This window comes from Amia ocellicauda, chromosome 12 (assembly GCF_036373705.1).
Source record: "Amia ocellicauda isolate fAmiCal2 chromosome 12, fAmiCal2.hap1, whole genome shotgun sequence".
In the NCBI taxonomy this organism is placed as follows: Eukaryota; Metazoa; Chordata; class Actinopteri; order Amiiformes; family Amiidae; genus Amia; species Amia ocellicauda.
In genome coordinates this window covers 25,317,159-25,333,511 of record NC_089861.1, presented here as the reverse complement: position 1 = coordinate 25,333,511, position 16,353 = coordinate 25,317,159, and the positions used below count along the sequence as shown (strand labels likewise).

The window sequence follows — 16,353 nt, the reverse complement described above, 5'->3', positions numbered from 1 at the left end:
TTCAATATCATTGAGGATAATTTATTGTGAAAAACAGAAACAACAGATAAAACTCCCTGTTAAAGTGACAGAAATTAATTCCACAGTCCATGTGTTTCTGAACTCCACGTCAGAACTGATCACTAGAGTCACTGAGGAGTGGGGGGCTGCTACGCTCCACACTCCGATGGTAGAGTGCAGGGGAACATAACTGCCCATACACACACACTCTGGGGTAGGAAGGACAAATGTAATGGCGAGGGTATTAACAAATGTACCAGAAGACAGAACAGGTGTCCCAAAAGAGGGATTTTATTTCCTTTTGAATAAGCAAGGAACTACTTATTAACCAAGGTAATGAAAATTAATACAAAGGTTACATATATGGAACATAGGACAGGGTTACACAATATAACAATAGACAGATAAGGTAAACAAAGGGGGTGGTGGTTAACTGACAAAGGGTAGGAGAAGGGCCTTGCAAATGGTCTGTCAAATCAACAAAGGAACAAAAATGCCCCAACTTCCCTACGCCTCTATCCCTACCTATAACAATACTAAGCCCTCAATCTAACCTACCTGCTACAGGAAAATAGTGACATCCACTCACTCCTAACCTAGTGTATATAACAAACCACAGCTACGTGATGTAGAGTATACCCATGGGTTTCTTACCTAGCCCTTCTCCATACTGACAGGAATCAAAGGGGAAATAGAAACAGAGCCAGGCAAGACAAAACAAGAACACCATCATAACAGTCTCCTCACACACTGAACATACACAGGTATATATGGGTGATGGGTCCTTCTGTGATTGGCCGGCGACAAAGCATGGGGGGAACCAATGACACGACCCGTCTTCAGCAGGAAATAGCACCTAAAAGAGATCCACAGACAAAGGCAAAGACAAACGGCACAACACAGATTGACAAGAGAACAGGATCGTAACACTCCCACCCATAAAGTGCAAACCTTTAAGGTTTGTAAGAGCAGTCACATCTTTTAAAATGTACACAATCATAAATGGTATTAAGTCGTAACAAAACAATGTGACCACTAATGGTCATCAGTCAAAACATTTATATGCATTTTTAGTGAACACTATACAAAATACAAAAAGGGCCTAAACACGAGAGAGTGCATCAGCCATCACCTTCTCTGAACCTTTCTTATGGATGATTCGTAAATTAAAACCTTGAACCATCAAGGCCCAACGCATAATGCGATGATTATGGTTCAGAAATACTAAGGGGTCAGTAAATTTCAACAGGATATGTAGTGGAACCAACATATACTTCACAGTACTGAAAAGCTAATAACAATGCTGGGGTTTCCTGTTCAACAGTTGAATATCTGGACTGACACTTGGTGAACTTCCGGGAGAAGTAACAGATGGGATGATCAGCTCCATCTGCATCCTCCTGTATCAGCACAGCACCAGCACCAACAGCACTAGCATCCACCTCCAACTTGAATGGTCTCTCAAAGTTACGGGCAGAGAGAACAGGTGAACTACATAGCAAGGTTTTTATAGTGTCAAAAGCACTCTGACACCCAGCAGACCAGATAAATGGGACTGAAAGGCTAAGTAACCCGGTCAGAGGAGCAACCACAGTAGAGAAGTTACGACAGAAACCACGGTAATATCCAGCCATTCCTAAGAAACGGCGTAACTCACGACGAGTGGTAGGAGCTGGAAAGGCTGTTATGGCAGAGACTTTAGCAGCCACAGGGCGCACCTTACCATGCCCAACCTCCTTACCAAGATAGGTAATAGTAGCCTTACCGAACTCACATTTAACTCAAGTTCAGGGTCAAGTGGGCCTTGGCCAAACAGTCAAACACAGTCTTCAAAGTACTCATGTGATCAGGCCAACTAGACGAGTATATTACCAAGTCATCTAGATAAGTGGTACAATTAGGTACGTCTGAGAGCACCAGATTAACAAGGTGCTGGAAGGTAGAAGGGGCATTACACATTCCAAAAGCCATGACTGAGTACTGGAGGAAACTATCCGGTGTAACAAAGGCAGAAATCTCTGAAGCACGGGCAGTGAGAGGGACTTGCCAATAACCCTTCAATATATCGAGTTTACTGACGAATAAGGCGGTACCAATAGTGTCTACACAGTCATCGATACGAGGCAATGGGAAAGAGTCTGGCACCGTAACAGCATTGACTTTGTGGTAATCTGTGCAAAACCTGAAAGTACCATCAGGTTTGGGAATCAACAAACAGGGAGAACTCCAGGGACTAGAGCTACAAGTTGCTAATTTGTTCTTCAACAAGTAGGTAACCTCCTGCCTCATAATTTCACGTTTTGTCATGTTAACCCTGTAGGCATGTTGTTTAACTGGGACCGCATCTCTGACCTCTATATCATGTTTCAACACATTCGTACGTGTAGGTACATCTGAAAACAACCCTAGGAAGTCATTAATTAAACTCATGATGTCAGCTTTCTGGTCATCATCCACATGTTTCAAATGTAATGGCGCAGCATCTCAGAGTTGCATAGTCTAGCACACTGCTGGGGTAAATGGCGCAACACAAAATCCTCCTCCTCAATGTCTTCATTAACAATGGAAATGTTGATTACTGGAGCAATGGAGGAAACCGCTGGAGCCACATCTCTGGCATAATATAACTTGAGCATGTTAATATGACAAACGTGAGATTGGCGTCTACGTTCAGGAGTCCGAACCACATAATCCGTAGCACTCAGTGTCTTCTCAATGACATAAGGTCCTGAATAACGAGCCGAAAGAGAAGAACCTAGTACAGGCAACAACACCAAGACCTTATCACCTGGCTGTAGAGACCTCAGAACAGCCTTTTTATCAAAGAGAGTCTTCATGGTCTCTTGAAAAGACATCAGAGCTCCTCTAGCTAGCGCACATGCATCATCCAGTCGCCTTCTCACTTGACTTACATAGTCAAGCACATTTGCAGGACTAGAGCAGGGGTGGCTAACCCTGGTCCTGGAGAACCGCAGGGTCTGCAGGTTTTTGTTTTATCCAGATCGTTAACTGCTTAATTGAACAAATTATGGATCTTAATTAGGCAAAATGTCCCTGTGTTCAAGATATCCATTGATTGGTAATTAAGAGAGACCTGGAAATCCTGCAGGATTGCGGCTCTCCAGGACCAGGGTTAGCCACCGCTGGACTAGAGTTACAAGACATCTGATCCTTCAACACCTTTAACAGACCAAGAACAGTATGGCCAAATACCAGTTCTGCTGGACTGAACCTCAGGGATTCTTGTACAGTTTCACGAATGGCAAAAAGTACAAAAGGTATACCTTCATCCCAATCCTTACTTGTCTCCATACAGTATTTGCGAAGCATCAATTTCAAGGTTTGGTGCCAACGCCCCAATGCACCCTGACTCTCAGGATGGTAAGCACTAGAGACCTTGTGAGTAATGGCAAGTGTTTTAAGGACCTGTGCAAACAGGTTAGACAAGAAATCTGTACCGTGGTCTGTTTTTACCACCACAGGCAGACCAAAAGTTGCAAAGAACTTGGTTAGAGCCTTCAGAACTGCCTCAGAGTTAATGTTACGGAGAGGAATGGCCTCTGGATAGCGAGTTGCAGAACACATCATAGTCAATAGGAACTGATTACCCGACTTTGTTTTTGGTAATGGGCCAATACAATCCACTATCACTCTTTCAAATGGTTCCCCATCACAGGAATCGGGTGGAGAGGAGCCAGAGGAATAACCTGGTTAGGTTTTCCTGTGACCTGACAAGCCTGGCAGGTTTTACAATACTCGGCCACATCTCTTTTTAACCCAGGCCAAAAGAAATGCTGCAAGACACGGTTATATGTTTTTGTGACTCCCAAATGTCCTGACCAGGGAATGTCATGAGCCAAAGATAACACCTGGGATCGAAAAGGTGTTGGCATCACAATCTGAAACACCGAACTCCAAATGCAATCAGACCCCTTATGGGTGGTCCATTTGCGTACCAAGAGTCCATCCTTTAAAAAGTAAGCTACCATTTGCACATTAGCTTTTTCTCGGGCTACCACAGCGGAGTAACATTTCTTTAAACTAGGGTCTTCCATTTGTGCCCTAATCAGATTTTCACGGGTAACTGGCAACAAGAACTTACTTGTATTATCAACAGCAGTTACAGGTCCTTACTGAAGATCGGGGCAAATACGGTGTCATCTAAACCAATCATATCACCCAGTCGACGTGACTGTGCACGCGTTACCACACATGCTGGAAAAACAGAAGGGAAATCTTTCTCCAATATATCCGAGCTATAGTGTCTCTCGGGCATGTCGAATACTTCCAACACAGGCCGCACTAAACCTCCTGCAATGTCATTTCCCATGACCAGTGTGATTCCTTTCACAGGGAGAGATGGTTTCAGACCAACTTTGAAACGTCCACTAACTAACTCAGAACACAGATATACATAGTCTAAGGGCACTGGCACATATCCCATCTCAATACCTTGCAACAACACATTATACCCACAGAAGGATTCCTTAGACCAGGGCAGAACATCTGAGAGGATCACGGACTGCGATGCTCCAGTGTCTCTCAGGATCTGAATGGGAAACTGCATCTTGAAATCATCTGTCAGTGATACAGATCCAGGGAATATAAAGGGATCATAACTAGTATCAGGCTGCTGACAAGACACAACAGGAGACTGCTCAAAAGCAGTAGGCAACACCACTAACCCAACAGATTTAGAGGGCGGAGGGTAATGAGACGAAACATGTCTGCATTGCAATTTCAGACAATCAGCTATTACATGTCCTTTCCTGTGACAGTAAAAGCATTCACGGTCTTCAACAGAACGAGGCGCAGGAGGTAATGATGGGCGCTTGACTGGGGATGGCAACACATTCCGAAACTCAGTACGGGGCGCATTAAACACTGTCTTATGCGTCAGTACAAACTCATCAGCCAGCACTGCTGCTTGAGACAACGTCGCCACCTTCTGTTCATTCAGATAAACCACCAACCAATCCGGCAGACTATTTTTTAACTCCTCCAGCAAAGTCAACTCACGAAGAGAAGCAAAGTCAGTGCACTTGCTGGCAGCACACCATTTATCAAACAGAGTTTCTTTCTCCACAAAAGTTTGATTTAGGTTTTCTTATGGTGCCTGAATTTTTGCCTATAGGCTTCAGGCAACAATTCATATGCACGGAGGACAGCATGTTTCACACAGTCATACTGTAAACTCTCCTCAAGAGCCAAAGCAGACACAACCTCCTGGGCTTTACCAAATAATTTACATTGTAAGAGCAATGGCCACATATCTTTTGGCCATCTCAGTGACACAGCAATGCGTTCAAACACGCTAAATAAGAATCCACCTCAGATTCCCTGAATGGTGGAACTAAAGCAATATTCTTGCTTATATCAAAATGGTCGGCTGATTGAACTGTTGGAGGAAGCTGCGCAGAGACCGAGGGAACGGACAAAGGCAGCTGCCCAGCGCGAGCCAAGGCTACTTTCTCCTCTACCTCGAGCTGCCGCATCTTAATCTCGGCCTCAATCTCGAGTCTCTGCAATTCTAATTTGTAACTGTACTCTGCTTTCTGCTCCATGTCCTGCTTCTCCATCTGTAGACGTGCAATACGGACCTTCACACAAGCATTTATACTCAAGCACAAAGACAAAGACTTTGGGGGGAACCAATGAGGACCGGTAACACATCCCCTCTTCAGCAGCAAATAGCACCTAAAAGAGATCCACAGACAAAAGCAAAGACAAACAGCACCACACAGATTGACAAGAGAGCAGGAAAGTAACAGGGGCACAGACAGGAGCTCAATACACACAGAGGAGGCTATTCCAGCTGGCACAGGGTCACACTGGTACCATTACCCCACAGCCAAAACCCAGGATAGAGCTGGTCAGTGAAGGTGGTCTGGACTCTGTGCAGGAGGGTCATGGTGTCAGAGACGCTGTAGAACGACACAGTTCTGGCTCCATGGTCCACAAACACTCCTATTCTGTGGGCAGCGCCAGTGGATATAACAGTCTTCTCTTTATTGTGACAGACAAAGCAACTGGACCCATCGCACTGCAAACTCCAGGACTTGTCATTGTATCCAAGGCGACAGTCTTTACCTGTTCCTTTCCTGCTGATTCCTTTATATGCGACTCCTATAGCAGTCCCTATCCCACTCCACTCAGCCTCCCAGTAACAGCGAGTCCCAGACAGACCCTCTCTGCACAGCACTTGACACAGGCAGTCAAATCTCTCTGGGTGATCAGGATAGGACTGGGTGTCTGCACTCACTGTCACAGTCCTGCCCTGCTGTATCAGCTGTCTGTTCATTGTGTTGGGATCCAGTGTGAGTTCACAGGAATCTGATTGGACAGGAGAGACAAGACAGGCAGGTAAAAAAGAGCAATCACTGGAGATCCCCACTAGAGTCCCTCCCCCACAGCACAGAAAAACACTCACACTGGACAGACTGTCTGTCTGTCACTATATCTGTCTGCCTGACTCTGCTTCTCTCTGTGCTTGTCAGTGTGTCTGTCCAGCTGTCCCTTTGCAAGTGTCTGTGTGTGTGTCTGTATCCATGGCATCTGTCTCAGTTCCTGTGTGTGTGTGTGAGTGTATGTGTGTGTTAGCACTGTTGGGTGTACATTACTCTTGTGTTGCCATGTTTCGGTGTGTCTGTGGGATTGATTGTGTGTCAGTGTGTGTATTGTAGTGTAGGTGTGTCAGTGTGAGTGTGCGTCTCTGTTCTGTGCTGTCAGCTCATCTCTAAAGGAGTCGGGTATCTTTCAGTGGAGAGTTGCAGTGGGAAACAGACTCACATTGTAAAAACTCTGCTCGGGTCCTGGGCTCTGGATCCTGCAGACTGGAGACTCTCTTCACTGGGGAGACAGACAGAGACACAGAGAGAAAGAAGGACAACTGAGCCTTGTGGATGAATCCAGGACACAAACAGCCCTCCTTTCCTCATGTGAGAGACTGAGTGTCTCTGAACACTGTGTGCAGCTGACATCAGAAATCTCTCACACAAGAGCTGCTCTCATAAACCTCCAGCCTCTCTGTCAGCGAGGGGTCAGGTCCCTCCAGAGCTGGACATGTCAGTGAGATCAGCTGCTCCCTGGACACCTGTGACAATGTGTTTCTCCACCAACCTGTCTGTGAGATCTTGACCAGTTCCCCCTGGCAGACGTCCTCCAGTCGCTCCTTCAGTTCAGTGACAGCTTTCCCCACAGCCTCAAGAGAGAAGAGTGGACTGACAGTGATGTTGGGCGAGTCTGCAGCTCCAGGAGGGGCACAGAGAGACTGGCATTTCTACAGCAGAGAGAGGGGAGCAACACCTATTAAGATGAGCTCCTAACTTTTCAACTTTTTTACTTACTAAATGAGCTAATTTGTGAAAAATTATTACATATGCATTCAACACAAGGCATGCTGCATCAATGAAGATAAATTCCAAAAAAAAAAGGAAATATAAAATGGAAAAAAGAAAAACAAGGAAGTAAGTGGAAGTAAGTGGAACACAAGGATTAAAAGGAACTAAGGAAAACAAACGGACGCAAATCAGGAGGTAAGCTTCTTCCTTAATAAATGTACAGTATAGATATATACACATATAAATAGCTTAAGACTAACCTGATACAGGACAGATTCAAATTACAATTTATATAGTTAATATAGAGCGATGCGATGACATCAGTGCAGCTCCCTGCTCACACAGCCCCAGCCAGATGGGAGACCCACCACAGCCCTACAACACCCCCCTCCCCCAGCACTCTCACCATCAAAGAGTGCCTGTCCCAGCTAGAGAGGGACTTCAATGAGTTCAAGGAACTGACAATGAGCAGCCAGGGGAGGAGGGGAGTGAGCAGCAGCTGAGAGATGAGCTGGTGCAGCTCAGAATCGAGCACAGGGCGAGTGTACAGGAGCTGCAGTCAGCCTTGAGGGAGCTGCAGCTGAAAGGAGAGTTGAAGAGCCTGAGACAGGAGATGAAGAAGAGAGCCTCGCTCAGTGAAGTGAAGAACCTGAGCAAAGAGCTGCACAGCCTGAAAGAGACACAGCCCCCCAGCCCAGCTCACACACAACACAGGGACCCAACCCTCAACCCAGCCCTCCACAGATGAGACGGAGAGCGCACACCCACTCTGGAACTGGATAGAGAGGAGCCCAGCACACAGCCTGCAGACCGGCCAACCAGCCCTGACACAGACAGGGACACAGTTTCACCACCAGCCATGCCCACAGACACAGGCCTGGACACCACTACAGCCAGCCCCTCCCCGGACACCCCCACAACCCTGGACACAAGCCCAGCTCCAGCCCCCAGGCGACCCAGCAAGCCACAGCACAGCGCGGACATCATCATCCTCATTGACTCCAATGGGAAATATCTGGATGGCAGACGACTGTTCCCTGGGCAACGTGTGACCAAGATCCGCTGCCCTACAACAGAGCGAGCCCTGGACATCCTCAACAGGCCCAGCTTCACCCAGCCCCAGCACATTCTCATCCACACAGGAACTAACAACCTGCACACCCTGCAGGGAGGGGCGGCCAAGGCACTGACACAGGTGACAGAAAGAGCCGCACAGCAGTTCCCAGCCACCAGGTCACCATGTCCACGCTGCTGCCCAGACAGGACATACCAGCGCACACCATCCAGCACATCAACACAGAGCTGTCCCGAGGCTGCGCCCCACTGACCAACGTGCACCTGGCCCAGCACCACAGCCTCTCCCCCCAGCACCTATACGACCACGTGCACCTCAACCAGCATGGCATGAGTCTTTTTGCCCACAGCCTGAAGGACACTGCTCTGGGGAAGAGAGCCCCGTCCATTGCAGATGAGGACACCCCCGCAGTAGCACCGAGACCCCAGGGCCAGGGAATCCCAGTCACAGAGGAGGCCACACAGAATAGCCACCAAGGGCCCCCAGAGACCCCCAGCCAGTAGTGCCCGGCCCCCACAAAGCCAGCAACAGCAGACATGCATTCCAGCACAGCAGTACAGCTACGCTGCCACACTCAGCAGGACAGCACAGCCAGCCAGCTCTGAGCTGAGTGAGATCAGGAAGCTGCTGAACGCAATCTGCACCAGACTCATGACATAAACAAATCTCAAATATTATGTCTTCCATTTAAAATAATACAATAAAACAAAAATGCTTAAAGTTAAGTAATTACATTTCACATTTTGGCTCATTGAAAGTAAAATTTTGAAAAAAGATATTTTGTAATTGGCAGCTGGAACATTCAGGCCTGAATGGGTGTAAAACCCAAAATCCAGACTTTGTAAATAGTTTAAATGTAGATATTATGATTCTGCATGAAACCTGGACCAGAGCAGACGAGTCCACTACCTGTCCTGTGGACTACAGGCAGCTCATGGTGCCGTCCTGCAAGAACCCTGCAGTGAAGCGGGGCTGAGACTCCGGCAGGATCAACATATGGTATAAAGAGGAGCTCGTTCACTTCATTACCCCAGTAAAAAGAGGAGAAACGCACTTGTGGATACAAATTAAAGGCTCACTGTTCTCAGCCCAATGTGACACATACCTGTGTGCAGCCTACATATCCCCCTCGGACTCGCCCTACTGCAACCCTGAGAGATTCCCCACTCTGCAGTCAGAGGCAGCATACTTCCAGATACTGGGCAGTGTGCTGATCTGTGGAGATCTTAACTCAAGAACAGGCAGAGAGATTGACTTCATCCCCACAGAGGGAAACAACCATGTCTTTGGAAATGCCCCATGGTACCACAGTAGTGTGATCCGACAGAGAAACAGCTGTGACAGCGTGGTCAACAAGAGTGGCAAAGAACGTGTCGAGGCCTGGGGCTGTACATCATCAATGGCCGGATCAGGAGGGACTCCTTAGGAAGATACACTTACAACTCAGCACTTGGCACTAGCGTAGTGGACTATGCAATTATTGATAAGGACCTAAACAATTTTAATGCATTTACAGTCAAGCAGCAAACCCTCCTGTCTGACCACTGTCAAACACCACTGTTCATAAAGAGGACAGACCAGCCACACCCCAGCCAGCAGACCGCCTCCAACCTCTTCAACCTCACTGCCTCCTACAAGTGGACACAGCAGAGCATCTCAGAGTATGAGAAAGCACTCTGCAATACACAGGTTGGAAATTTATTGCAAAACTTTTCAAATAAAAATTATGAATCAAACACAAATGGAGTAAATTTAACAATAAGAGAACTAAATTACAAATTTGAAATCCTAGCCACCAAGTCTAACCTAAGAAAAAATAAAAATAAAAAACAGAATTAAAAGGGACAGTCAAACGAAAAATTATTTGATGCTGAATGCAAAGAAATCAGAAAGGAACTGTGATCTCTCTCCAACCAGAAGCACAGAGATCCAGATAACACCGCACTACGACATCACTACCACCACACACTGAAACACTACAAATACACCTTGAGAAAGAAAAGAGACAATTATAATCACCAAAACAACTGGAAAAAATTGAAGAATCAATTGATCAAAACATTTTCTGGGAAACTTGGAACCAGTTAAATTACACCAAGCAAAATAGAGAATTGGCAATTCAAAATGGCAACATTTGGAAAAATTACATTGAAAATCTATATCAAGAAATACCAGAGCAAACTCTAACACCAGAACAAAATCTGACCCTAAAGAAACTAAAGGATTTAGAAAACATTATCAAAGAATCAAACCCCCCTGTACACCCCATACCCTACAGGAACTAAAGGAAAGTATAAAATCCCTGAAATCTAAAAAAGCCAGTGGGGCAGATTGTATCCCCAATGAGATGCTGAAGCACAGCCTGGCATTACAGGAGCCCCTGCTGAAGCTGTACAATCTGATGCTGACTGCGGGCTGCTTCCCTGCTCTGTGGAACCAAGGGCTCATCACCCCCATCCACAAGAGTGACAAGCTGGACCCCTCCAACTACAGAGGGATCTGTGTGAGCCTGGGGAAGGTCTTCTGCAGCATCCTGAACAGCAGAATCCTGAGCCTCCTGTCAGAGCACAGTGTGCTGCACAGAGGCCGGAATGGCTTTCTTCCTATACACCGCACCACTAACCACATCTACACTCTGCACAGCCTCCTCAACAAACATGTGCATGGCACCAACAAGGGGAAAGTCTTCGCTTGCTTCGTCGACTTCAAAAAAGCCTTCGACTCCATCTGACACCCCGGACTGTTCTTCCACCAGGGTCGCGGAGTGCGACAGGGCTGCAGCCTGAGTCCTATGCTCTTTAATATCTATATGAATAAGCTGGCTCAGCCCCAGGCCTCACTCTGCACCACTCCACTGTCAAACTGCTGCTGTACACTGATGACCTGGTCCTGCTCTCACCCACAAAGCAGGGGCTGCAGCAGAGCCTGACCATACTAGAGCAGTCCTGCCAGGATTGGGCCCTGAAAGCCAACCTGGACAAGACCAGAATCATGGTGTTCCACAAAAAAGCAAAAAAACAGGCACAGAAATTTCAATTCTTTCTAAATGCTACATGGTACAGCACAAAACCAATTACACATACCTTGGTCTGGACATTAGTGCATCAGGGAGCTTCAATGCAGCTGTAAATGCCCTGAAAGAAGAGGCATGCAGGGCTTTTCATGCAATAAAAACAACTGTACAACCTTAAACCCCCAGTGAGGATGTGGCTTAAAATCTTTGACAGCATATTGTCTCCAATCCTCCTGTACGGTAGTGAAGTGTGGGCCCCAGTAACTTACCCTGATCACAGCAAGTGGGACAGCAGCCCAAATGAGAGCCTGCACCTGGAGTTCTGCAGACACCTGCTCCAGCTGCACAGCAGTGCAGCCAATAACGCATGCAGAGCTGAACTGGGCCGCCTCCCCTTGCTGCTCACTGTGCACAAGAGGGCACTGAAGTACTGGGTCCACCTCAACAACAGCTCCTCACTCCTACTGCCACACAGCACTGAGGAGTCAGGAGCATGGCCCTAAACAGTGCGCCATTCGTACCCTGGCATGGCCCCTCACTGAGCAGAGCCACACCAGCCCCAGTGGGCAGACAGCAGGCACGAGGATCAACATCATCACCAAGAAGATGAGAGCACAATACCTGGAGCACTGGGTGACAGAAACTGAACAGCAGCACAAACTGCAGTGTTACCGCTCTCTACAGAGGGACTACAGCCTGGCACCATACCTGGTGAGAGTGAAGGACCCCAAACAGAGACAAACCCTGAGCCAGTACAGACTCAGTACCCACAGCTTGGAAATAGAAACAAGGCGACACAGGCAGACCTGGAAGCCCAGAAAGGAGAGACTGTGTGGACAGTGTGAGCAGGGGGAGGTGGAGGACGAGACGCACTTCCTGCTGCACTCTACCAAATACTCCACAGCCAGGGACACGCACCTCCCGAAACTCTCAGCCCAGGTCACAGGCTTCCAACAGCTCAGTGATGAAGGCAACATAAAAATCCTGTTAGGAGAGGATGAACATACAGCAGAGCTGGCTGCCGACTATACATATGATTATGTTATATTAATGTATGTAATTTCTGTAAACTTGTATTGTATGTATACAGTATTATTGCCCACTGCACTGTTCTATGTTTTGCAGTGGATCCCCCAGTACTTGCTTTGGCAAAATGGGTTTAACCTTGTCATGCCAATAAAGCTCTTTTTGAATTTGAATTGAGAGAGAATGAGTCTGATCATTTTAAACCAGTGAAAGAAAGTGGAGGAAAATGGTGAAATAAAAAAGGAGAGGTCTGTAGCAGAGAGGAGTGAGATTAACTGAGGTAGAGACTGGTAATTCGAAACAGGTGAGAGACAGAGAGAGAGAGAGAGAGAGAGAGAGAGAGAGAGAGAGAGAGAGAGAGAGAGAGAGAGAGAGAGAAGGAGGGCAGAGTGAACATTGTGCAGCAGATTCCTGGGGAGAAACCAGGAGCAGCTCCATTGGAGAGCTCCGTGTGAAAGACGCCCCCTTCTGTCCTGCACATTGTCCCAGAGCAGCGAAGTTACCTGGAGGAAGTGGACGTGATCCTCTGTGAGGGAGAGCTGCTTCAGATCAGCGTCTCTCGTCCTCAGCTCAGCAATCTCCTGCTCCAGTCTCTCTATGAGCCCCTCAGCCTGACTCACTGCAGCCGTCTCCTGAGCTCTGATCATCTGTGTGACCTCACAGCGCCTTCTCTCAATGGAGCGGATCAGCTCAGTGAAGATCCTCTCACTGTCCTGCACTGCTGTCTGTGCAGAGCTCTGAGTGAGAGACACACAGGGGTTATTACAGAGGGACAGCACTGACACTGGACTGCACCTCAGTATATATACTCCAGAGGATTGCAGTGGGGGTGTCGGTGTGTGTTAATGTCAGCTCCTCCTCTGGTCAGTTCCCACCTTGAGTGACTCCACAGCCTGTCTCAGTGTCTTCAGCTCCTTCTCTCTCTGCTCGACTCTCTGCTGGTATTGTCCTCGTGTTTTCCCCAGCTGCTTCTGTGGACAGAGACACGGCATCTTTCCTAAAGAGGCTTTTCCCAACCTTAATGAACACATCTATATTATACAATGCAATGGTATAGCACTGAGTTAGCAATATATTTAAATGCAGCATATTAAGGGTTAAAGAATCCAATGCCATGTTTATTTATATATGGGAGTAAATTAGTTACAAAATGCAGTATCATATTACAAATCTGGAAATACCCACAAATCAATGCATACAGTAATTAAGTAAATCACTAAGTACATATAATCCTGCAAGAAGAAACCATTGGAAACATATTGAAGAGGGAGAAATGAACTTTCCTAAGAGACACACTGGACTAGGCATTAAACACAATGTCCAGGAGTAGCCCTCGCTTGCAGGCAGGTTGGGGACCAGGTTTGCATAAACACAATAGCTGGCTGTGGCTCTTGTTCACAGACAGGTTTGCTATTCAGGCCTGCAGACACACAACTGCTAAGTGTAGCTCCTGTTTGCTCGCTTGCATCAATAACAAAAGACCCCTGAAACTAAAGGTATGGGATCTGCTGCTATCATAGGAATGTGATGTCTGCTTCAGAAAATGGTCAACCAAGCCAGGACTTCTCCAAACTCTCTGTCTCCCCTCACGCCAATATCATGTGATTGTTGTGATAGATTAGACACTCCCAGGTCCCTCCAACTACACTGTGTGCCTCCCTGCGAATTCTTCCTGAGCAACATACGTATGGGTTCAAACTGCGCCCTGCTCACTGATTAGGTTAGGAAGAACCATCACTCAAACTACTGGACCAATGGAGACCCAGGATCCATGCCTCAATGTAAATCCTGCCCTCACGACTAAACAGCGCCAAAACTCGTAAACGAAAAAAAACGAAAGCAACTAAACCGGTGGCGAAAGCGAGGCTCGCAGCACCGCAACCAGACAGCCACTCCAGTGTCTCCTTCAACATTATTTCCTTTCAATTGTTAATGTTTTGCTTTTGATATTATTTTTGTTTACAGTCTTTACATTTTGCTTTCGATTGTTTTATTCTTGATCTCAAAATCATTTTTATTTTGTTTAGAATATTTTATATTTTGAATTCGTTACTTATGGTGCTAATTTGAGTTTCAGTAACAGCTCCTTGTTTTCAGTAGATCTCCAACATCTGTACTTTATATTTGGGGAGTGGAGATGTGATCAACAAAAAACGATTTCACTTCACAAAACTCAGAGTGGATCTGCTCTGGCAGCCTGTAAACTGTGATCATAAGCACAGCACAGCGCTGTTCTACTATCCCTCCATACCCTGAGTCAGAGAGCTCCCAGTACAGAGTCACAGTCCTCACCTGTTTCTCAGCCCTTTCTGCTGTAGCTGAGACTGTATCGTGGCCTTTATGATCATCCATTACACACAGCAAACAGATACACGTCTGATCAGTGCGGCAATAGACCTCCAGCAGTTTCTGGTGATTAGGACAGAGAACATCATCCAGACGCCCGGTGGCATCAACCAGCTTGTGCTTCTTCAGTGGAGCCACTTCATAGTGAGGCTGGAGGTGAGACTGACAGTAAGAGGCCAGACACACCAGACAGGATTTCACAGCTCTCGTCTTTTCTTCAGTGCAGAAATCACACAACACATCTCCAGGTTCAGCAGGACTGTGAACAGGAGGAGGAGGAGGGGTATTTAGCCCTGACTTCTTCAGTCTGTCCACCACTTCAGTCAGCATGATGTTTCTGTGCAGTACAGGCCTGGGGGTAAAGGTCTCTCTGCACTGGGGGCAGCTGAAGATACCGATGTTATCATCCTGGTCCCAGCAGCTCTTAATACAGCCCAGACAGTAACTGTGTCCACAGGGAATAGTCACTGGATCATTCAGTGTGTCCAGACACACTGAGCAGCTGATCTGGTCCAGGAAAACTCCAGCTTCTGCCATTTCACTGAGAGACTGAGAGGCAGAGAGACGCAGTTCCAGTCAGGCTGTTTCAGCAGAAACGAAACTTACCTGTGTGTGTGGAGGGACTGGATCTGCCCAGAGCTGCAGGAGGTGTGGTTTGGGCCTGAGGCCAGGCTGAGGAGAGCTGTGCTGCTGCGGTTAGAATTGCTGTGCTGTTTTCAGCTCGGCTCCAGCTGGTAACACACCTGCTGTCTGAAGCCACTGCTGCCCCAGCAAACCCAACAGCATTGTGCCAACAGTGTAATGAAGTTACCACACAACAATATGCCATTGTGGAAAGATTGTAGAGGTAGTGAATCTTAGAAAGAGGTCGTATCCAATAGCAGAGACTGACAGAACTGAACTTTTCACCCTGGAACAGAGAAGACCACATGGGGATTTGACTCATGTCTTCAAAATCATAAAGGGCATTGACCACATCAAAACAGAGGAGCTTTTCCAGATCAGCAGGGACACATGGACCCGGGGACACAAATGGAAATCAGAAAACAGGAGACATTTCTTTACATAGAGAGTTGTCACAATCTGGAATAAACTCCCCAGCGATGTGGTTGAAGCTGAAAATAGAAGCATTTGAGAATAGACTGGATAGGATAATGGACACCAAATGAGCACGATGGGTCAAATGGCCTCCTGTCGTTTGTAAAGTTTCTTATGTTCTGATGAAATGGTTAATGAAATTAACAAATGACCCAATTCCAACAGATCATTGTACAGACGTTGCAGCTAACCACGCAGTAAATGATGAACACGTTGACATCTTTGAAGATCTTTTGGAGACTTTAAACAATGTACAAAAAATGGTGCTGATGGTCAGAATTGTGAAGCTGAGGGGAATGATAATGGAGTTAGTCAAGAGGTCAGAGATGCTCAACATATTAACAATGAGGATGTTGAGGTTTGGGGGGAACGATAGAACAAATGCTGATGGGGGGGTGATGTCGGCAATAATGTCGATAATAATAATGACAGAGGTGCACAGATCAGAGAATTTC

The 16,353-nt window shown here is 46.8% G+C and overlaps 1 protein-coding gene across 1 annotated transcript; it reads right to left on the bottom strand.

Annotated features, from left to right (window-relative positions):
- Positions 1 to 15,392, bottom strand: LOC136764699 (tripartite motif-containing protein 16). The gene is made up of 6 exons (XM_066718966.1): positions 14,747 to 15,392; positions 13,330 to 13,425; positions 12,958 to 13,191; positions 7,120 to 7,279; positions 6,790 to 6,849; positions 1 to 6,333 (listed from the first exon to the last, which is right to left on the bottom strand). The coding sequence occupies exons 1-6, from the start codon at positions 15,335 to 15,337 to the stop codon at positions 5,807 to 5,809; spliced, it is 1,668 nt and encodes a 555-aa protein (XP_066575063.1). The 5' UTR covers positions 15,338 to 15,392; the 3' UTR covers positions 1 to 5,806.
- Positions 15,393 to 16,353: the final 961 nt, after the last annotated feature.